Below are 23,828 nucleotides of genomic sequence, written 5' to 3'. Positions count from 1 at the left end.
GAGAGCTACATTCCAGTTAGTGGCTACGGGTAGGAAAGTTGGACATTTATTCTTTTCTTCCCTTGCCATCTTATTTTGAGAAATCCAAATTCCAAGATGCAATAAATACACATGGGCACACACACACACATATAGTGCTGCAAACAAATATGGGTTAGCTAAAGACATATAAGACTGTTAATGAAAATGTTGGAATCAATTTGCATCAGTAATTTTAAGAGAATTCTTGGTTTGTTCAATTCAATTGTTTTATTCTAAAGTATACCAAAAGGTCTTTTAATTTGAGAATCACATATTTTCATATCTATACTATCAATAATTTTAACTATAATCCATATTGACTCAATATTACAGAGTCACGAAATCTACAGAATAACATATATGTCACAAATAAATATATATCATTGAGAAAATAGCATGATTTAGGAAACATTTCTCCAAATTGTGGTCCATGGAGTATTGTTCCATGGAATGAATGATAACTTATGCTACACACACACACACACACACACTCTCTAATGATTAAACAGGACTGGCTACATAATTTGTAGGGCCCCATGAAAAATGAAAGTATGAGTCCGCTTGTTAAAAAATTATTAAGAATTTCAAGATGGTGACTGCAGAGAATGAAACCAAGAATGGGCCTCTTCTTTTTTTTTTTTTCTTTTCTTTTCTTTTTTTTTTTTTTTTTTTTTGAGATGGAGTCTTGCTGTTGCCCAGGCTGGAGTGTAGTGGCACGATCTCGGCTCAATGCAAACTTCGCCTCCCGGGTTCAAGTGATTCTCCTGCCTCAGTCTCCCAAATAGCTGGGATTATAGGCGGCTGCCACCACGCCTGGCTAATTTTTGTATTTTTAATAGAGTCGGAGTTTCACCATGTTGGCCAGGCTGGTCTCAAATTCCTGACCTCGTGATCCGCCTACCTAGGCCTCCCAAAGTGCTGGCATTACAGGCCTGAGCCACTGCGCCCAGCCAAGAATGGGTCTCTTCTAAGCATGGGCCCTGTGTGACTGCACAGGCTGCACACCCTTGAAACTAGCCTTGGTTAAATTGTTTAAGAAATGCTGGGTTAAAAAATGTCAAACAGATTTCTTTGCAACAAGACTTCTTATAGCCTTTTATATACTAATGTGCACTGTGAACCTTCAGGAGGTTCACATACTGTATAAAGGTCCTCAAATATATTTGACCAAAGCTCTTTTCAATTATTATTTTAGAAGGATCATCTTGTAGGACCAATGTTCCACAGAACACACATTGTAAAGGCAGCCCAGGCTGTGCAAAACAGGTTATGAAATCAATTTGTTAGTCATAAATCACTATATATTTCCCATTTTGTGGCATTTTACCCATATTTGGAATGAGGTAACTAGAGATAACTATAGATGCAAATGGTGTGTATTCACTAAATCTACTATCCTTCACTATTTGGTCTTTTACCATTTGGATAGTCAACTCAGTGGCCAAACATCACAAATGTTTTCTGGGCCAGGGTACTAGAGATGGTCTGATTGAAACTGTATCACAAGCCAACTTATCTTTCCCCTTTATTTTGTCAATTCAGAGGAAGTAACATCCTTACTTACCATTACCCAGTTCCCAAGAAATGTTGTACTTTTTGCTGGCGCTGTACTTCAAGAGACTCAGGGCACTAGAACTGTTCCAGGAGTTATTGGGATTACGACGCAGTGCATTTAGAGCAAATATCAGGTGGAGTCCAGAGCAATCAGCAAAGTTATAAAGTTTGTCTAGAGACCTGGCTGGGAAGAAGCAGAGAAAGGGTTGTAACTTTCAAATCAACATTCCAACAAAAGGAAAATAGCAGCTAATATAAAAAGCCTTTCTATGAGCTTCCCACTAATAAGGAATAACACAGACAGGCTTCTAAAAGGGACTATTACCTTTTAGTCTGGGTACATTTCAAGGTGACTTTAGAAAGCAGCAGACAGGGCCGGGCGTGATGGCTCATGCCTGTAATCCCAGCAGTTTGGGAGGCCGAAGTGGGCAGATCACCTAAGGTCAGGAGTTCGAGACCAGCCTGACCAACCTGGAGAAACCCCGTCTCTACTAAAAATATAAAATTAACCAGGCGGCGTGGTGGTGCATGCCTGTAATCCCAGCTACTCAGAAGGCTGAGGCAGGAGAATCGCTTGAACCTGGGAGGCTGAGGTTGTGGTGAGCCGAGACTGCACCATTGCACTCCAGCCTGGGCAATAAGAGCGAAACTCCATCTCAAAACAAAACAAAACAAAAAAAAACAAGCAGCAGAGAGAATTCCAGACAGAGGTTGCAAATTGGCAACCAAATCTAGTCCATCATATGTTTTATTTAACAAAAAGTTGAATTGTTGATGTTTAAAAATGGAAAGATTTCACAAAGTAGCTGAAATTCTTAATTTTTCTTGAAAAGTCAGACAGTATGGCACTGCTAGGTCCATATTCCTACAGGGCATAATAGGAATAATAGTCAGGGTACAAGGCCAGGAAGGATGACTGGCTGGTGAGTCTTGGAAAATAGCTCAGCCTAGTATGATTTCCAAAAATTTTCACTGAAGTCCAGGTTTCTAATATTTCTGATAATGGAAATACTATGACCACTACTAGAAATATGTTCATTGCCGGGCGTGGTGGCTCACGCCTGTAATCCCAGCATTTTGGGAGGCCGAGGTGGGTAGATCACGAGGTCAGGAGATCGAGACCATCCTGGCTAACACGGTGAAACCCCATCTCTATTAAAAATACAAAAAATTAGCCAGGTGTGGTGGCAGCTGCCTGTAGTCCCAGCTACTCAGGAGGCTGAGGCAGGAGAATGGTGTGAACCCGGGAGACAGAGCTTGCAGTGAGCCGCGATCGCGCCACTGTACTCCAGCCTGGGTGACAGAGCCAGCCTCCGTCTCAAAATAAATAAATAAATAAATAAATAAATAAATAAATAAATAAATAAAATAAAATAAAATAAAGAAATATGTTCATTATCAGGTTGATCCCAGATACCATCAACCCTATCACCATGTGTCTCCTATTTATCCCATTCCTTCATTTCTATTGCCACCATTCTTTTTCTGGCCATCATTTACACTTGGATAACTTACTATAATCTCTGTACTTGCCTGTCTACTTCTAGATTCTTCCCATCCGGCCAATTCATCTTCCCCCAGTCACTCTCAGCCAGTTTTACTCAATCCTCAAAACCAGTGGATTTTCAAGACCATTTTCTTCCTTAATTCAAGGCTTCTACAACTCACCCATAATTTTCCCCTCAACTTTAGGCCTCCCTATTTCTCTTAATGAGTTCTTTGTTGATGTCAGCCAGTTTATTTGTTAGAGAACTCCTTGCCCCATTGATTTTGCTCTAATATTCTCCTTATTTGTCGTGCCCTTGTTCCTTTTTAAAACATATCCATATTTTACTTGTCCTTTTACACAGTGTATCCCAAGGTATGGATAACATGACTTCAGGTAGTACACAGTTTTAAAAAGCTTCTTGGATTAATAATTATGTAGAAGAGTGAACATTGTCCTAGTATTCATTAAACCTAACACAGAGTTTCTCAAATGGGGTTCTGTGAAACACTAGGGTTCCACAAGAGGTCACTAGAGGTTCTGCAAGAGATGATGCAGAGTGTCCAAGTTGCCCCATTAGCAATTTTGTTATAGATCTTTTAGTCCTTTAAAAAAGAACCATTATCATTGGGTTGAGTATTTTATCAGTTTTTGAAGCAGGATATAGGAAGACTGCCATTTTCATCTTCTTATATAAGAAAGTATTTCTTAAGAAGCACCAAGAACAAGGACAGAAATTGTCTCATTTCAATTGGAAATAAAATCGATGTCAACTTATATCATACTCTACCCAGAATTGAGTAATTGGGCAACAACAACAAAAGGAATAAATTTCACATTTAGGAAATACATTTAATTATTATTTTTACTTCCAAAATAACAATTAAAATTAAAATGCATTTATAGCTTAGTAAAGTGATCATGAAGCCAGTATATAATAATTTTATAATTATCTACATGCCATTAGGTAAAAAAAAATTTTTTTTCAAAGTATCATATAAAATTGTTTCATAGGCTATAATTTTATTCATATTGTTTGATGTATAGTTTTACATGCTTTACTATTCAACATCATTAATACTTTTTTTTTTTTTTTTTTTTGAGACGGAGTCTCGCTCTGTCGCCCCGGCTGGAGTGCAGTGGCGCAATCGCGGCTCACTGCAAGCTCCACCTCCCGGGTTCACGCCATTCTCCTGCCTCAGCCTCTCCGAGTAGCTGGGACTACAGGTGCCCGCCACCACGCCTGGCTAATTTTTTTGTATTTTTAGTAGAGACGGGGTTTCACCGTGGTCTCGATCTCCTGACCTCGTGATCCGCCCGCCTCGGCCTCCCAAAGTGCTGGGATTACAAGCGTGAGCCACCGTGCCTGGCCTAATACATTTTTATATTCAAAATAATATTAGTTAAATTCATAACCTTTATTTAAATTAAACCTAACAAACCTACCCTTAGAAAAATTTTATCCTATTGTGGCTTAAACTAGTTAGTTAACAAAAACAAATTATGTTTGCCTTATAAGATTTTCAAATTTATGAAAAGGAAATAATGAAATTAATTTCAAGAAAGACAGTTAACTACTCTTTTTTTCTTTTCAATAATAGTTATCTAAAATAGTTGTCCTATTTAGTTTTAAATAGGACTTGCATTTACCATACCTCAGTAGTACTGATACAATAGAAATTTGTGTTAAGACTTTGAGACCCACTTGTGTAAGATACAAAAAAATCTAGTAGGATTTTTTTTTTTTTAAAGAAAAACTGAAGTTTCTTTTATCTATACCATTAGAATTGGTATCCTTTGTGGGGAGAGGGAAACTATGCAAAAAATAGGTTAAGAAACTGGCCAAACTAAACAGATTCTAAGGAAAATATAACTATTTAACAGAACATTGGCAATATTGGATAATTATATATCTACAACTCAATAGTCATTCTAATATACTATGAGCTTTAGATATAACAACTTTTACCCAGAGGTTTCCCTGAGATTTGAGAATTATTATTATAGGTTATTCAAAAAATAATTTGAATATTATAAGATCAACAGAGGTCCATTTTTAAGTCCTCTATTATTCATGTCATGAAAGTTATATTATTTTATCATAAAAAAACTCAGTATTCAATTAAATAACATTTTATTCATCCATAGTTGCAATGACATAATCTATTAAGCATGCAATAAAATTACTTATTTTCATAATTTTTGGTTTTATTTATATACTAAAATCCGTATCAAATGTTTGCATCAAAATTTAATAAGAATGACTGATATTCCTTATATCCTTCATAGCATCTAACACATTAAATATACAGCAATTTTCTGCTTTACTATCATGCCAAAGAGTTCTCAAGGCCCAAATCCTTTGTGTTGCATAAAAGTGGCCTATAAGAAGTAGAAAGAGGCAAAAGAGAGATCTGTCTAAAATAATTATTGCTAGGCTGGGTGCAATGGCTCACACCTGTAATCCCAGCACTTTGGGAGGCCGAGGCGGGTGAATCACCTGAGGTCAGGGGTTCAAGACCAGCCTGACCAACATAGTGAAACCCGTCTCTACCAAAAATACAAAAAAATTAGCCGGGTGTGGTGGCACATGCCTGTCATCCCAACTACTCTACTTAGGAGGCTGAGGCAGGAAAATCCCTTGAACCCGGGAGGTGGAGATTGCAGTGAGCCGAGATCGCACCATTGCACTCCAGCCTAGGTGACAAGAATGAAAATCCGTCTCAAAAAATATTATTGCTAATCTAAGACATGTTCTACAGTTTATTAGAAAAGTACATATATTTGAATATAGAGAATTTAGTAGATACTCAACACATGTAATCTCCCTTAGAAAATTAGCTCAGGTTCCATCAAAGCAAGTAGATACTCAAAGATGACTTTCTACTCCCTCCACCAGAGAGGGCCAATGCCTCTATGTCTTCTAGTCAGGGTGCATTGACATTTCACAGGCATATAATTCTAAGAAGCACTGGGTAGTGGGCAGTTGAAGATGAGGAGCTAGGACTTGAGAAAGATGTAAAAGTATATAGGCTTGGGTGTCACTCAGTGCTGACAGTTGATGCTGTGAAAGTTGAGATTTCTGAAGGGCAAAATGTAGAAATATGGCTGAAGAGAAAACTTTAAGAAATGTCCACATATAAGGGTCACGGAGAACAACAACAACAACAAAAAGAGAAGAAGAACCCAGATATGCAGTCTTAAGGAACCCAAAAGTAAAGAGGTGCAAGGAGGTGCTGTTCCATGACAGTAGGTGTTCATGACAAACTGAGGAGTAAAGGACTGAGAAAAAAAAAAAGCCATTACATTAATCAAACAGTGAGGTCAGAAATTAGATTTAGTTAAAGAATGAGTAGATGAACAAGGAATAGATTCTGATACATTCAACTTACTTATTGAAGTTCTGTGGCAATAAAATGAAGAAAAGAAACAAAATAGTAATGAGAGAAGCACCAGATTTTTTTTTTTTTAAAATGCAAGATCCAAGGAAAGCTACTTCTTTAATAAAGCTAATCTCAGTTTTCTATTAGGAAAATGTAGATAAGGATCAATGAATTCACACTAAGATATGAATGACAGATTATTTCTCTTAGTTTCCCTAGGACTTGACACTTTAAAAACCAAACAGACAAGCAATCCAACAAACAAAAAATTGAACATTCATTAACTTATTAATTTATTCAACAAATATTTATTAAGCACTTACTATGTGACAGGCACTATTATACACCATATATATCTGTATATATACATGCATATATATATCTGTATATATACATGCATATATATATCTGTATATATACATATATACATGCATATATGCATATATACAAGAAGATAGATATACATATATAAAAGATTATATAGTATATAATAGTGCCAGCTTTATGATGGTGCAAAAGCAATACACATTCAGTAGAAATTGTACTTCAAGTACTCATACAACCATTTTGTTTTTCACTTTCAGTATAGTATTCAATAAATTACTTGAAATATTCAATACTTTATTATAAGATAGGCTTTCAGTTAGATGATTTTGCCCAACAGTAGGCTGATGTATGTGTTCTGAGCGCATTTAAGGTAGGCCAGGCTAAGCTATGATGTTCAGTAGGTTGGGTGTATTAAATGCATTTTTGACTTATGATAGTTTCAGCTTATGATGAATTTATTGGGACATAACCTCATCATAAGTTGAGGAGCATCTGCATGTGTAATTTATATATATATATTTATAAATATATACATATATAATTTGCACACATTTATATTGCAATGAGCAAAACAGAAAACAGGCCCTACCCTCATGGAGGTTACATTTAATGTGGCTGGCGGGAGAAGTAAAGCAGGGTAGGAGATAATATAGAACCAATAGTAGCTAGCATGCTATTTTAAATAAGCATCAGAATTAAGGCATCATTTGATCAGAGACCCAGTGGAAGGAAAGGAGCAAGTCAAGCAGACAACTATGGAAAGAATTCCAGGCAGAGGGTCCTACAGTAAGGGCAAAGGCCCAAGACAGGTGTGAGACTGATGAATGTGAAGAACACTGAGAGGCTGGTGTAGCTGCCCCAGAATGAATGAGAGGGAGAGCAGTAGGAGATGAGATCACAGTGGTAGCAGGGACATGTCACGAAGGGCCTTATTGGTCATTATAAGAACTTTGGCTTTTGCCCTCATTGACATAGAAGCCATTAGATGGTTTTGAATATGACCCAACTCACATTTTAAAATCATCACTCTGGCTGCTGAGCTGAAGAGACTGAAGAGGGCGGTGGGAAGAGTAAGGGTGAAAGCAAGGAAATTAGGAATCTATAGCAATAATTGAAGCAAGGGATCACTGTGGCTTGGATCAGGGTGGTAGCAGCAGAGTGGTAGAAGTGGTTGGTTTCTGGGAATGTTTTAAAGGTTGAGCCAGTAAGATTTGCTGAAGGATTGGAATGTGGTGTGTGAGAAAAAAAGAGTCAAGAAACTCTGAAGTTTTTGGCTTAAGCAACAGAAAGATAAACTTGATATTTATGAAGGAAGTGTGAAAGATTGGGAGAAGAGAGAAGAAGGCCAAGATGAGAATTTGGGCTTGGGGCATGTTAAGTTTGTAATGTCCTTAGGTGTATAGGTAAAGAATTTGAGTGGGCAGAATATGCAAATCCAGAGTTAAGCGGTGAGATGTGGATGGAAAGTATAAAGCTGAGTAAGCAAAACATTTTCAAAGGTTGGGAGAGGTAGAGAACCTTTTACTGGAAAGAAGAGAGACAGGAGCTGTCATTGGGATCTTCCAGTTTACAGATGCCAATGTCATTAAAGTAGCTTAGTTTCCATCCCAGCTCTTCCCCCTGCTCCCCTTAATGCTGAGCATCTACTTGAGTCTCACCTTCCTTGATTCCCTATTCAGGATTAACTTCCCACCTTTTTATCCTGTTTTTGTTACATATTTCCCTCAAAGTCACAGCTACCTTACTTTTCCCTCCATTATTTGACAGAGACGATTAACATTTTCTTCATGTTTTGTAAGCTACTATGCAAACAAAGCTTATAGACATGGCCCCAGCCCTCACTTTTCAAATTGATGGCCCCCTCTAAGCTCCTCTTCCATAGAAATGATGGAGCCACAACTGTTACCTGGGAATTAAATTGGCACAAATTTTATCAGACTAGTGTTTGAGACTGAGTGTATGCAAGTTTCACATAGAAAACATAGTTAAGGACTCAGTTCAATACTGTTATTTTCTTAATTGGCAAAAATAACTCTAATACCCCTTTGTGACTATTTTATTCTTTTGCAACCTTCACATGAAGAAAGAGTGTTTTTTCTGTGTGGTTAAGAACTTGGGCACATGATCCAGATCCTTAGCTCTTGGAAGACAGAGCTGGTGACTCCAGAAGGAAAAATAGGTGCCTATAGAACAGTGTCAACTTATTCTAATTGTGAGCATGTGGGAATATGGACAGATTATCAAGTCACATGAACAACAAAATCTAGAGACTGGATATACTTGAACAGAACTCAATACTTTGATGTCAGGCCTCTGAGAACAGCTTCCCCGTAATTCCCCAAGGGGAAAAAACATGCAATGGAAAGGGGCCTATTTGGGGTTGGGTTAATACTAGGGATGACATCTTAAGTATTGAGCTATGAAGAAGCTTTAATGTGTTGTGATAGAACTCAAGAAGCAAAATTGGAAGCCAAAATTACTGAGAAGTTAAAATTTAAGGGTTTACTTTTGTGGAAAGATTTTTTAAAAAAATAAGTCTTTAATGCTATTGCTTAACTCTTCTACATAAACTCTGTTCTTTTTTAAACACAATTCTCAATCTTTCTATGAGTCTATTCCATGTATATTTTGGAGAGAATAGGCTCCCTACTCACTACTCTTAATATAACCTTGCATTTGGTTGTAGTGAGACAAAGAACATTTGGATTCTTCTTATCTAGGTTTATGAAAGGAATTTTCAGGCTCTGAAAAATAAACACTATTATGAAAAGGATAGAAAAATGTGTGACTGTGACAAAGACACATTTCATAAGGAAAAAAGTCATAAAAACTTGGGAACAAAAGAGTTGCATAAGAAAGTCAAGTCCAATATGAAATAAACTAAAATGTGATATGGTCTTAAGCAGTTAAAAGAGTACAAACTAAAGACAGACAATTTGACCTTGAGGATAGGAAGATTCTTTGGGTAGCCTATGGGTTTTAACTTTAGACTATACAGCAGAAAATGTTAACCTAACATAGATCTTGTCCCAGCAGTAAATGGCATTTATATTATCATAATTATATAAATACTCTTTATTGCTTTTCAATATCTGGATACTTTCTGCAGAAAACTATAAATAATTTGGCTGGGATTGCAGAACAAAGTGTAATAACACCAATGATAAAGTAAAAATAAATGTGTTAGTGAAAATGGCAAGAGCCTTGAAAAGGTATAGGGGAAATAGATAAAGGGGCATCAGTATTAATATTCTCATCTTACAGAGCTGTAAGAGCATGAAGAAATATTGCCAAAAGACCAAAAAGATATCTGCACTCCCATGTTTATCACAGCACTATTTACAGTAGCCATGATATGGAATCAGCCTAAGTGTCCATCAACAGATGAATGGATAAAGAATATGTAGCACACATACACAATGGAATACTACTCAGCCATAAAAAGAATAAAATCCTGCCATTTTTGACAATGTGGATGAACACGGAGGACAGTACATGAAGTGAAATAAGCCAGGCACAGAAAGACAAATATTGCATGATTTTACTCATATGTAGAATCTAAAATAAGTTGATCTCAAAGAAGCAGACGGTAGAATGGTGGATACCAGATGCTGAGGACTTTAGCTGGGAGGTGGGGATGAGGAGGTGTTGATTAAAGAATACATAATTACAGTTACATAGGAGGAATAATTTCCAAGAGATCTATTGTAGAACAAGGCAACTATAGTTAATGATGATACATTTTATTCTGTAAAAATGTAAAGAGAACAGATGTTATGTATTCTCACTAAAAAAAATGATAACTATGTGAGAAAAAAAGTCAGGTAATGACAAGTGCTGGTGTGGGTAAGAGAAATGGGAATGTTTTGCATTGCTGGTGGGAATGTAAAATGCTGCAGCCTCTGTGGAAAACAGTAGTGGTTTCTCAAAAAGCTAGATCTAAAATTACCATATGATTCACAATTTCACTCCTAGGTATATATCCAGAAGAACTGACAGTGGGGACTCAAAAGGATACTTGTACATCAATGTTAATAGCAGCATTATTCACAGTAGCCAAAAAGGTGGAAAAAACTCAAGTGTCCATTACTAATAAATATATAAACAAAATGTGGTATATCAATACATTGGAATATTATTCACCCATAAAAAGGAATGAAGCACTTTTGCTGGCACCTTCCATCAGAGTGTTGTGGCCAGCAGACTGGGAACGTATTGGCCCCTCCAGCACAGCAGCAAGTGCTTAACCTTGGGGGACGGAGGACAAAGCCTTGGGCCTGGCATCAGCCCCCCAGGGTTAGAGCACGCAGCCCAGAAATGCTTAGCTGAGCCTCGGCCCCTGAAATCCACAGAAGAAACCAGTCAACTGAATCCGGTTTATACCACAGTCAAACCTTCGAGGGCATCAAAGAATATAAAAGCAAAAAACCCTATCCAAATGACAGTAACTTCAAAATTAAAGGAACATCAGCACCCACAGAAGAGAAAGAACTAGAATAGGAACTCTGGCAACTCAAAAACCCAGGGTGTCTTCTTACCTCCAAATGACCACACTAGCTTCCCAGCAATGGTTCTTAACCAGGCTGAAATGGCTGAAGTGAGATATAGAATTCAGAATCTGGATTGCAATGGAGATCATTGAGATTCAGGAGAAAGTCAAAACCTAATCCAAGAAATCTAAAGAATCCAATAAAATTATACAAGAGCTGAAAGATGAAATAGTCATTTTAAGAAAGAACCAAACTGATCTGACAGAGTTGAAAAACTCACTACAAGAATTTCATGATACAATCTGGAAGTATTAATGGCAGAATAGATCAAGCTGAGGAAAGAATCTCAGAGCTCGAAGGCTAGTTCTTTGAATCAAGTCAATCAGACAAACATAGGGAAAAAAGAATACAAAGTAATGAACAAAACCTCTGAGAAATATGAGATTATGTAAAAAGACCAAATCTATGACCCACTGGCATTCCTGAAAGAAGGAGAGAGAGAGAGCAAGCAACTTGAAAAACATATTTGAGAATTTTTTCCATGAAAAATTCCCCAACCTCACTGTAGAGGTTGACATTTAAATTTAGGAAATTCAGAGAACCCCTGTAAGATACTATCCAAGAAGACCATCTCCAAGGCACACAGTCATCAGATTCTCCAAGGTCAATGTGAAAAAAAAATATTAAAAGCAGCTAGAGAGAAGGGGCAGATCACCTACAGAGGGAACTTTATCAGGCAAACAGCAGACCTTTCCGCAGAAACTCTACAAGCCAGAAGAGATTGGGCACCTGTAGTCAGCATTCTTAAATAAAAAAAAAAAAATCTTTTCTTTAAGAGTGCTGACTACAGGTGCCCAATCCAGCCAAACTAAGATTTATAAGCAAAAGAGAAATAAAATCCTTTTCAGACAAGCAAAAGGTAAGGGAATTTGTTACCACCTGACCTTCCTTAAAAGAGGTTCTTAAGGGAGTACTAAACATGAAAACAAAAGACTGTTTTACTGGTCATTACAAAAACACACTTGACACTATAGAGCAACTACCCAATCAAGTCTGCAAAAACACCAGCTAATAACAACATGACAGGATCAAATCTATACATGTCAATAGTAACCCTGAATGTAAATCAGCTAAACGCCCTATAAAAAAGGCACAAAGTGGCAAGTAGGATAAAGAAGCAAGACCCAACTATATGCTGTATTCAAGAGACCCATCTCACATGCAATGATTCATAGGCTCAAAGTAAAGAGACGGAGAAAAATCTACCAAGTAAACAGAAAACAAAAAAGAGTAAGGGTTGCTAATCCAATTTAAGACAAAATGGACTTTAAACCAACAATGATCAGAAAAGGCAAAGAAGGGCATTACATAATGAAAAAAGGTTCATTCAACAAGAAGACTTAAATATCCTAAACATATAGGCACTCAACACTGGAGCACCCAGATTCATAAAACAAGTTCTTAGAGAACTATGAAGAGATTTAGATACCCACACAATAATAATGGGAAACTTCAACACCCCACTGACAGTATTAGATCATCGAGGCAGAAAACTCCAAAGATATTTGGGAACTAAAACTCAGCACTTGACCAAATGGACCTAACAGATATCTACAGAACACTCCACCCAACAACAATGGAATATACATTCTTCTCATTTGCACATGGCACATGTTCTATAATAGAAGACATCCTCGGTCATAAAAAAGTTTTCAAAAATTTTTTAAAAAATCATATCACCCACCCTATCAGACCACAGTGCAATACAAATAGAAATGAATACTAAACAGATCTCTTGGCTGGGTGTGGTGGCTCACACCTGTAATCCCAGCACTTTGGGAGTCTGAGGCGGGCAGATCATGATGTCAGGAGATCAAGACCATCCTGGCCAACATGGCGAAACCCCATCTCCATGAAAAATACAAAAATTAGTTGGGTGTAGTGGCGCATGCCTGTAATCCCAGCTACTCGGGAGGCTGAGGTAGGAGAATTGCTTGAACCAGGGAGTTGGAGGTTGCAGTGAGCCGAGATGGTGCCACCGCACCCCAGCCTGGCAACAGAGTGAGATTCTGTCTCAAAAAAACAAAAAACAAACAAAAAAGATCTCTCAAAACCATATAATTACATGGAAATTAAACAACCTGTTCCCAAATGACTTTTAGGTAAGCAATGAAATTAAGGCAGACATCAAAAAATTCTTTAAAACTAATGAAAACAAAGATACAACATACTAGAATCTCTGGGACACAGCTAAAGCAGTGTTAAGAAGAAAGTTTATAGCACTAAACACCCACATGAAAACGGTAGAGATGCCTCAAATTAACAACCTAACATCACACCTAGAGGAACAAGGAAAACAAGAGTAAATAATGCCAAAGCTAGCAGAAGAAAATAAATAATCAAAATCAGAGCTGAACTGAATGAAATTGAGATGTGAAAAACCATGCAAAATATCAATAAAACTAAAAGTTTGTTTTTTGAAAGAGTAAGATTGATAGACCACTAGCTAGACTAATAAAGAAAAAGGAAAGAAGATCCAAATAAACACAATCAGAAATGACAAAGGGGACATTACCACTGAACCTACAGAAATAATAATTTTAAAAAACCCTCAGAGACCACTATGAACATCTCTATGCACATAAACTAGAAAACCTATCCAGGATAAATTCCTGGAAACATACAACCTCTCATGACTGAACAAGGAAAAAATTGAAACCCTGAACAGACCAATAACAAGTTCTAAAATTGAATCAGTAGTTACAAGCCTACCAACCAAAAAACAAAAAAGCCCTGGACCAGAAGGATTTACAGCCAAATTCCACCAAACATATAAAGAAGAGCTGGTACCAATCATACTGAAACTATTCCAAAAAATCCAGGAAAAGAACCTCTTCTGTGACTCATTCATGAGGCCAGAATCATTCTGGTACCAAAACCTGGCAGAGACAAAACAAAAAAAGGAAACTTTAGGCCAATGTCTCTAATGAACATAGATGCAAAAATCCTCAACAAAATACTAGCAAACTAACTAATCTAGCAGCACATCAAAAAGTTAATCCACCACAATCAAGTAGGCTTTATTCCTGGGATGCAACAATGCATATTAATACTCAAATTAATAAGTGTGATTCATCACATAAATAGAACAAAAAACAAAACCCACATAATCATCTCAATAGACACAGAAAAGACTTTCCATAAAATTCAACATCCTTCATGTTAAACACCCTCAACAAAGTAGGCATCAAAGAAACATACCTCAAAATAATTAGAGCCTTCTATGGCAAACCCATGGCCAGTAATACACTGAATGGACAAAAGCTAGAAGCATTTCCCTTGAGAACCAGAACAAGATAAGAATGGCCACTCTTAGCACCTCTATTCAACATAGTACTGGAAGTCCTAGTCAGAGCAATCAGATAAGCGAAATAAACAAAATGCATCTAAATAAGAAGTGAGGAAGTTCAAATGATCTCTCTTCACAGACAACATGATTCTATACCTAGAAAACCCTACAGACTCCACCAAAAGGCTCCTGGAATGGATAAACAACTTCAGTAAAGTTTCAGGATACAAAATCAATATACAAAAATCAGTAGGATTTCTATACACCAACATTGTCCAAGCTGAGAGCCAAATCAAAAATGCAATCCCATTCACAATAGCCACAAAAAAATTATAAAATACCTAGGAAGATAGCTAACCAGGGAAATGAAAGATCTCTACACCAAGAATTACAAAACGCTGCTGAGAGAAATTAGAGACAACACAAATATTAATAAATGGAAAAACATTTCATGCACATGGATAGTAAGAATCAATATTGTTAAAATGGCCATACTGCCCAAAGCAATTTACAGATCCAATGCTATTCCTATCAAATTACCAATGACATTTTCCACAGAATTACAAAAAAAAATTTTTTTAATTCATATGGAACAAGAAAGAGCCCAAATAGCCAAAGCAATCCTAAAGAAAAAGAACAAAGCCAGAGGCATCACATTACCTGACTTCGAATTATGCTACAAGGCTACAAAAACCAAAACAGCATAGTACTGGTACAAAAACTGACAAATAGGCCAATGGAATGGTTACAATACTGAGAAATAAAGCTGCACATCTACAACCATCCAATTTTCAACAACCTTGACAAAAACAAGCAATGAGGAAAAGACTGCCTATTCAATAACTGGTGCTGGGATAACTGGCTAGCCATATGCAGAAGATTGAAACTGAACCCCTTCCTTCCACCATATGAAAAATCAACTCAAGATGGGTTAAAGATATAAATGTAAAATGTAGAACTATAAAAACCCCAGAAAAAGACCTACGATATAGCATTCTGTACATATGCCCTGGCAAAGATTTCATGATGAAAACTCCAAAAGCAATTACAAAAAAAAAATTGACAAATGGGACCTAATTAAACTAAAGAGCTTCCGCACAGCAAAAGAAACTATCAGCAAAGTAAACAGACAACCTACAGAATGGGAGAGAATATTTGCAATCTATGTATCCAAAAAAGGTCTAATATCCAGAATATATAAGGAACTTGAACAAATTAACAAGCAAAAACCAAACAATCCCACTAAAAATTGGGCAAAGGGCATGAGCAGACACTTCTCAAAAGAAGACATACATATGGCCCACAAGCATATAAAGAAATGCTCAACGCGTCACTAATCATTAGAGAAATGCAAATCAAAACCACAGTGAGACATCATGTCATACCAGTCAGAATGGCTGTTATTAAAATGTCAAAAAATAACAGATGCTGGTGAGGTTGTGGAGAAAAACGAATGCTTATACACTGTTGGTAGGAATGCATATTAGTTCAGCCACTGTGGGAAGCAGTTTGGAGATTTCTCAAAGAATTCAAAACAGAACTAGCATTTGACAGTATACCCTTAACTGGGTATATACCCAAAGGAATATAAATCATTCTACCATAAAGATACATGCATGCATATGTTTACTGCAGTGCTAGTCACAATAGTGAAGACATGGAATCAACCTAAATGCCCATCAATGGTGGACTGGATAAAGAAAATGTGTGGTACATATACAGCATGAAATACTATGCAGCCACAAAAAGAATGAGCTCATGTCCTTTGCAGCAACATGGATAGAGCTGGAGACCATTATCCTAAGTGAACTAATGCAGGAACAGAAAACCAAACACTGCACATTCTCATTGACATGTTACTGCTAAACATTGAGTATACATGGACACAAAGAAGGGAAAAATAAGACACCAGGGCCTACTTGAGGGTAGAGTGTGGGAGAAGGGTGAGGATTGAAAAACTACCTATTGGGTGCTATGCTTATTACCTGAGTGATGAAATAATTTGTATGCCAAACACTCATGACACACAATTTACCCATGTAACGAACAAGCACATGTATCCTCTGAACCTAAAACAAAAGTTGGAAGAAAAAGTAATTGTCGAGACCAATGTCAAGACACTTTTCCCCTGTGATATCTTCTAGTAATTTTACAAGTTTTGGGTCTTATTGTTTTAGTTTTTCATCCATTTTGAATTAAATATTGCATATGGTGTTAAATAAGGGTCCAATTTCATTCCTCAGTGTGTGTATATCCAGTATCCCAATATCATATATTAAAGACATTATCTCTTCCCCATTGTGAGTTCTCAGAACCGTTGTTAAAGATCAGTTGACTAAAAATGTGTGGGTTTATTGCTGGGTTCTCTGTTCTGTTATATTGGTCTATATGTCTATTTTTATGCCAGAACCATTCTCTTTTTATTAGCTTAGCTTTGTAATAATATTTTGAAATCAGAGAGTATGATGCCTCCAACTTTGTTCTTTTTGCTCAAGATTGCTTTGACTATTCAGGGTCTTTTGTGGTTCCACGTGAATTTTAGAATTGTTTTACTATTTCTGTGAAAAATGCCATTGGAATTTTGATATGAATTGCATTGAATCTGTAGATGGCTTTTTGTAGTAGAGACAGTTTAACAATATTATTTGAATTCATAAACATGGGTATCTTCCCATTTATTTGTATCTTATTCATTTCTTTCACCAACATTTTATAGTTTTTAGTATGCAAATCTTTCACTTTTTTGGTTAATTTTATGCTTAAGTATTTTGTTCTGATGCTATTGTAATGGGGTTTTAAAAAAATATCATTTTCAGATAGTTTGTTGTTAATATATATAAACACTACTGATATTTGTATGTTGATTTTATATCCTTCCACCTGTACCGAATTCATTTATTAATTCTAACTATTTTTTAGTGAAGTATTTAGGGTTTTCCCTATATAAAATGATGTCATCTGTAAACAGACAATTTCACTTTTTCCTTTTAATTAATAATTTGTTTATGATTTAGTCTTGGTAGGTTTTACTTCTTTTTTGTTGTCCACTTGGTCTGGATAGGACTTCTAGTACTATGTTGAATATAAGTGGTAAGAATGGACATCCTTGTCTTGTTACTAATCTTAGAAGAAAAGCTTTTGGCTTTTTACTGTTGAATATGATTTTGGTGGGCATGTCATATATGACCTTTATTATGTTGAGATACATTCTTTGTATATCAATTTGTTTAGAGTTTTATCATAAAGAATGTTGAATTTTATCCAATAATTTTTCTGCATCTATTGAGATGATCATATGGTTTTTGTCCTTTAGTCTGTTAATACGGTATATCACATTTAGTGATTTGTGTATACTGAACATCTTGCATCTTTGGAATAAATCTCACTTGATCATGATAAATTAGTCTCTTATTGTGCTGTTGAATTTGCTTTGCTAGTATTTTATTGAGAATTTTTGCATTTTTGTCCATCAGTGATACTTTCCTATAATTTTCTTTTCTTACAGTGACCTTGTCCAGCTTTGGCATCAGGTCTTTGATATGAGCTTTGGTATCACTAAAGCTGGTCTCATAAAATGGCTTTGGAAGTGTTCCCTCCTCTTCAATTTTTTGGATGAGTTTGAGAACGATTGGTATTAATTCTTTAAATGTTTGGTAGAGTTCACTTGTGAATCCATCTGGTCCCGGGATTTACTTTATTAGAAAGTTTTTGACAACTGATAGAATCTTACTTATTTTTGGCCTGTTCTGGTTTTCTATTTGTTTATGGTTTAATCTTCATAGGTTGTATGCTTCCAGAAATTTCTCCATTTTGTCTAGGTTATCCAACATGTGGTGTACAATTGCTCATAGTAGTCTCTTACAATCCTTTGTATTTCTATGGTATCAGTTGTAACATCCCCTCTTTCATTTATAATTTTATTTAAGTCTTCTCTCTTTTTTGTTTAACTAACATGGGAATAATAAAGATGAGAACAGAAATAAATGAAATGGACATTAGAAAACCCATAGAAAAGATCGGGGAAGCTAAGAGTTGGCTTTTTGAAAAGATAAAATAAACAAAGCAACTCCTAGCTTTCTTGATCTTTTCTATTGGTTTCTTAATCTCTATTTCATTTACTTCTGTTCTTGTCTTTATTATTCCCTTCCTTCTGCTAACTTTCGGTTTCATTTGTTCTTTTTCTAATTCCTTGAGATAAAAAGTTCATTAAGATCTTTCTTTTTTCTTAATGTAGGCATTTATTACTATAAACTTCCTTCTTCATTTATAATTCTGACAGTGAAAATTTCAACATAAAATTATTTACCCAGAACAAAATAGCTTCCAAATGTGAGGACATGACTGCCATTGTCAACCAATATGGAGTAAGTCAACTACAGTGCATATTTCATACTGACTACAACTAAAATCTCTGGACAGAATACAAATGGCCACTACCTAAGAACTCTGAAAAGTAAACAGTAGCAAGCAGACTGGGGACTTAACTCACAATCTGGACAATGATCTGTAATGAAGGTGAGTTTCATGGTCTTATGTTCTTCTTTTACATCCAGTCTTTGACTAAGGGAAGGCCCAAGGTGCTAGAACTGTGTGATAGGTGCTAAAAGTAGAAATTCTGAAAAACAAAGTATTATTTCTAGCCATAGAATCAGAAAAAGAGGCCCCCCCTCATTTTACCTCCCCTTGTTAAAAATTTTACTCATTTACCTCCCCTCCCCTCCCCTCTACTCCCCTTCCCTCCCCTCCCCTCCCCTCCCCTCTTCTCCTCTCCTTTCCTTTCCTTTCTTCTCATTTCTCTTCCAGCCCTGCCCATAGGACTAGCCACTTACAGAGTTTTATGGCTATGACATTGATGATAGAGGCACCTAAAATCCTGAGAAGGGATTTACCTCTCTGCACAGAAGAATTGAAAAATGGGACCTTGTTGCTCAAATAATGTGGAAGAATTTCCTTTTTAAAAAATCCCTCTTTCTCACCAGTTTGCCTCTAAAGCAGCCCCCAGTCTCACAGAACTGAAAACCTGGTGGGGGCGGGGGGGGGTGGGGTGTGCTAAAACCTTGAGAAAAAAGATAATATATTTGGAACAAAAGAAGTGAGGAAAAGTCTCTTAAATCCAGAGAGAAGGAGAGAGACAGAGAGAAAATGTTTGGGGCTGGAGGATTCCCGAGAAGAGAACATTGGAGAAGGGGACTCATCTAATTCTGGATATGAAATAGCAGAAGTACCAGGATCAGGCTGGAGTTACCTGCAGGCAAAAGAGACCCAAAGAAGCATGGAAAAGTATTTAAGAATTGAAATGTGATAAAACCATGGGCCAAGTCCCAAACTAATTTCCGAGTGGTACATGTACTGGGTAGACTCAAACTTTAAAAACTGACATTGAAACCACCATGCATGGGAGATGAGACCAAATTTACAATCTGAACATAACCATACTGATCCCATACTTTTAAAAAAATAGGACACAGCTTCTGACAATGTAACATTCAAAATGTCCAGAATATGATTCATATTAAGCCACATGAAAAAAAAATAAAACAAAACAAAAAGAAAGTCTGACCAATTCTGAAGAGAAAAGACAATCAGCAGAGGAGAATCCTGAGATGATCCAGACATTGTATTATCAAATAATAATAACAATTATCAAAGACTTGAAAGCAGCCAGTCTAGCCATCACCCATGATGTAGTGATGAACATGTTTTAAATGAATAAAATATGCCTAAGAAATAAAAACCATAAAATAGAACCAAATTAAAATTTTAGAGCTAAAATATATAACATTTGAAATAAAACCTTTACTTGATGGGCCTAATACCAGAACAAAAATGACAGAAAAAAAAATCAATTTAACTTAAAGATAAAACAGGAGAAATATACAATTTAAAGACAGGTTTTTTTTTTTTTTTAATGAACATAGTCTCAGTGAACTGTGAGACAATATCAAAAGGTTTAAGATTCATGTCATTGGCATCCCAGAATGAGAAAAGAAAGACATTACTGCAGGAAAAAAACATTTAAAGAAACAGTAGTTGAAAACTTCCCAAATTTGATTTAAAAAATAAACTGAACAAAATCAAGATTCTCAGTGACTCTCAAACAATGTAAACTAAAAACCAAAACAAAACCCATACATACCCAGACACATAATCATAAAACTGATTAAATCCAAATATAAAGAAAAAAATCTTGAAAATAGCCAGAGAAAAGCAACATATTACATATAAGAGAAAAATTATTTAAATGATTGTGTACTTCTCATGTGTTCTCTTCTCTGGAATCTTCTGCCAGCTCTCAAACATTTTCTCTCTCTCTCTGGATTTAAAAGACTCTTTTCCTCACTTCTTTTGTTTCAAATATATATTTTTCTGATGAGAAAAGAGGGTTTTTTCTTATATATTTATCATAAGAAACTATGGAGATCAGAAGAAAGTGAAATATCTTCAAAGTGCTGAAAAAGAGAAGACTATATCTAGAGAATATATTTTTCAGGAATAAAGGTGTTACAAAGACATTTTCAGATGAAAAAAAAACTACTAGAATCCATTGTGAAGAAACTTGCTCTAAAAGAAATGCAAAAGGAAGTCCTTTAGGCTAAACAGAAATGATGCCAAAGGGAAATGAACAAAGGAGAAGCAACAGAAATAGTAAATTTGAGGGTAAAGGTAATAGGCTATTTTTCTCCTCTCAATTTAAAAGATGTATGGCAGTTTAAAGCAAAAATCACAACATTGTCTGAAGGAACTTCAACATACATAGGTATAATATATTAAACAACTATCCTCTTGCCCCTAGTTATTTAATGTATTACATCTATGTATGTTGAAATTCCTTCAGATAATGTTATAATTTTGATTATAATTATAATTTTTGTTATAATTTAGTAAAAATGGTAGAAATGGTTTACTTACTAATTCTAAGTAAACTGAGAAGAGTTATGTATGTATTTTTTAATTCTTGATGAGATCATTAAAATACTGCAAATGTAGTTAAAAATCAATAAATTCAAATGGAACACTAAAAATATTCATTTAATCCAAACGAAGGGAGAAATGGGGGAATAGAGGTACCAAAAAACCATGAGGGGTATAAATAAATTTGTTAAAAGCAAATAAAAAACAAAAAGAAAGCAAATAAAAACAAATTTAAAAATTTATAGAACCATATCAATAATTAGATTAAATGTAAACATAGCAAAATGTACACATTTTGTTAGATTTGATTTTTAAAAATAAATCCAATTATACGCTATGACAAGAAACCCACTTAAAATATAATTATATAAATAGGTTAAAAGGATGGATAAGCCAGGCATGGTGGCTCACGCCTGTAATCCCAGCACCTTGGGAGGCTGAGGCAGGCAGATCACTTGAGGTCAGAAGTTCGAGACCAGCCTGGCCAACATGGTGAAATCCCATCTTCTACTAAAAAACACAAAAATTAGCCAGGTGTGGTGGCACACGCCTGTAATCCCGGCTCCTCTGGAGGCTAAGGCAGGAGAATCGCTTGAACCAGGGAGGCGGAGGTTGCAGTGAGCCGAGATGGCGCCACTGCACTCCAGCCTGGGTGACAGTGAGCCAGAGAGCCAGACTCCGTCTCAAAAAACAAACAAACAAAAAAACTAGAGTGTCTATATTTTCCTTGGAGAAAGGAAACTTAGGAATAAAAAGGGCCATAATATTATGATAAACAGGTCAATTCACAAACAAAGTATAACAATCCTAAAAGTACATGTACCTAATAAACTTCCAAAACATATGAAGCAAAAATTGACATAACTCAAAGAAGAAATAGCCAAATCTGCAATTACAAATGGAGACTTCAACACTTCTCTCTCAGTAATCAATAGAACAAGTAGATGGAGACCTGAACAATACTATCAACCTACTTAACCTAACAGAAACTTGAAGAACACTGAAGTCAACTGTAGTAAAGTACATTCTTTAGCAGTGCTCATAACACTCACCAAGACAGACCATATTCTGGGCCATAACTTAAGTAAATATAAAAGAACTCAAATCATACAAAGTATTTTATGTGATCATAATGGCATTAACTCAGAAATTAGTAACAGAAAGGTAATATCTGGAAAATTATCCCAAATATTGGGAAACTAAACTACTGCTATAAGTTACTTTTAGGTAAAAGACAAGTCAGAAGGGAAATCATAACATACATTCAATGGAATAAAAATGAAAATAGAACATATCGAAATTTGTGTGATGTAGCCAAAGCAGTGCTTACAGGAAAATTGATAGCAAAAAATACTTTTATTTAAAATGAAGAGGCCAGGCACGGTGGCTCACGTCTGTAATCCCAGCACTTTGGGAGGCCGAGACGGGTGGATCATGAGGTCAGGAGTTCAAGACCAGCCTGGCCAAGGTGCTGAAACCCCATCTCTACTAAAAATACAAAAATTAGCCAGGCATGGCATGGTGGCACGTGCCTGTAATCCCAGTTACTCAGGAGGCTGAGGCAGGAGAATCACTTGAACCCAGGCAGCAGAGGTTGCAGTGAGCCAAGATTGCGCCACTGCACTCCAGCCTGGGTGACACAGCAAGACTCCGTCTAAATAAAAAAATAAAATGAAGAGAGGTTTCATATCATTAATCTAATCATCTACCTTAAGAAGCTATAAAAAGAAAAGCAAATAAAATCTAAAGCAAGCAGAAAGAAATAGAGTAGAAATAAATAAAATTGAAATAAATAAAAATCAATCAACTAAAAGCTGGCTCTTCAAAAAGATCAGTAAAATTGATAAAACTCTAACAAACTGGCCAAAAACGAGCTGAGAGACATACAAATTAACAGTATCAAGAATGGAAGAGATGAATCAATATAAACCATATAAATATTTAAAGGAAAATAAAATATTATGAACTATCCACTATCCATAAATTCAATAATAACGTCCATAAAACAGAACAATGCCTTGAGAGACACAAACTACCAAAATTCATTCAAGAAAAAACAGAAAATAGGAATAATCATATATCTACCAAGGAAATTGAATTCATAGTTTAAAACCTTCAACAAAGAAAACCACAGAACATACACTAGTTGATTTCACTGCTGACACCAATTCTACATCAGTAAACATTTAAGGAAGAAATAATACCATTTCTAAACAATCTCTTACTGAAAACAGAAGGAAATAGTTCTTAATGCATTTTGAGGCCAGCATTACCTTGTAATAAAATGAAATAAAGACATTACAAGA

The 23,828-nt window shown here is 35.9% G+C and overlaps 1 protein-coding gene across 4 annotated transcripts in view; it reads right to left on the bottom strand.

The window, feature by feature from the left end:
* The window catches only part of HPSE2 (heparanase 2 (inactive)), a 778,921-nt gene that overhangs the window by 296,532 nt on the left and 458,561 nt on the right, over positions 1-23,828 (bottom strand). For 2 of the 4 annotated variants that reach the window (XM_003255321.2, XM_003255319.2), the window contains exon 4: positions 1,586-1,759. The exons of the other annotated variants lie outside the window; for them this stretch is intronic. In XM_003255321.2, the coding sequence (XP_003255369.1) occupies positions 1,586-1,759 (174 nt within the window). The remainder of the gene's footprint in view (positions 1-1,585; positions 1,760-23,828) is intronic. 4 annotated transcript variants of the gene reach the window in all.

The sequence above is a fragment of the Nomascus leucogenys genome, chromosome 3 (genome assembly GCF_006542625.1).
Source record: "Nomascus leucogenys isolate Asia chromosome 3, Asia_NLE_v1, whole genome shotgun sequence".
Lineage (NCBI taxonomy): Eukaryota > Metazoa > Chordata > Mammalia > Primates > Hylobatidae > Nomascus > Nomascus leucogenys.
This window is presented reverse-complemented; position numbering and strand designations above follow the sequence as displayed.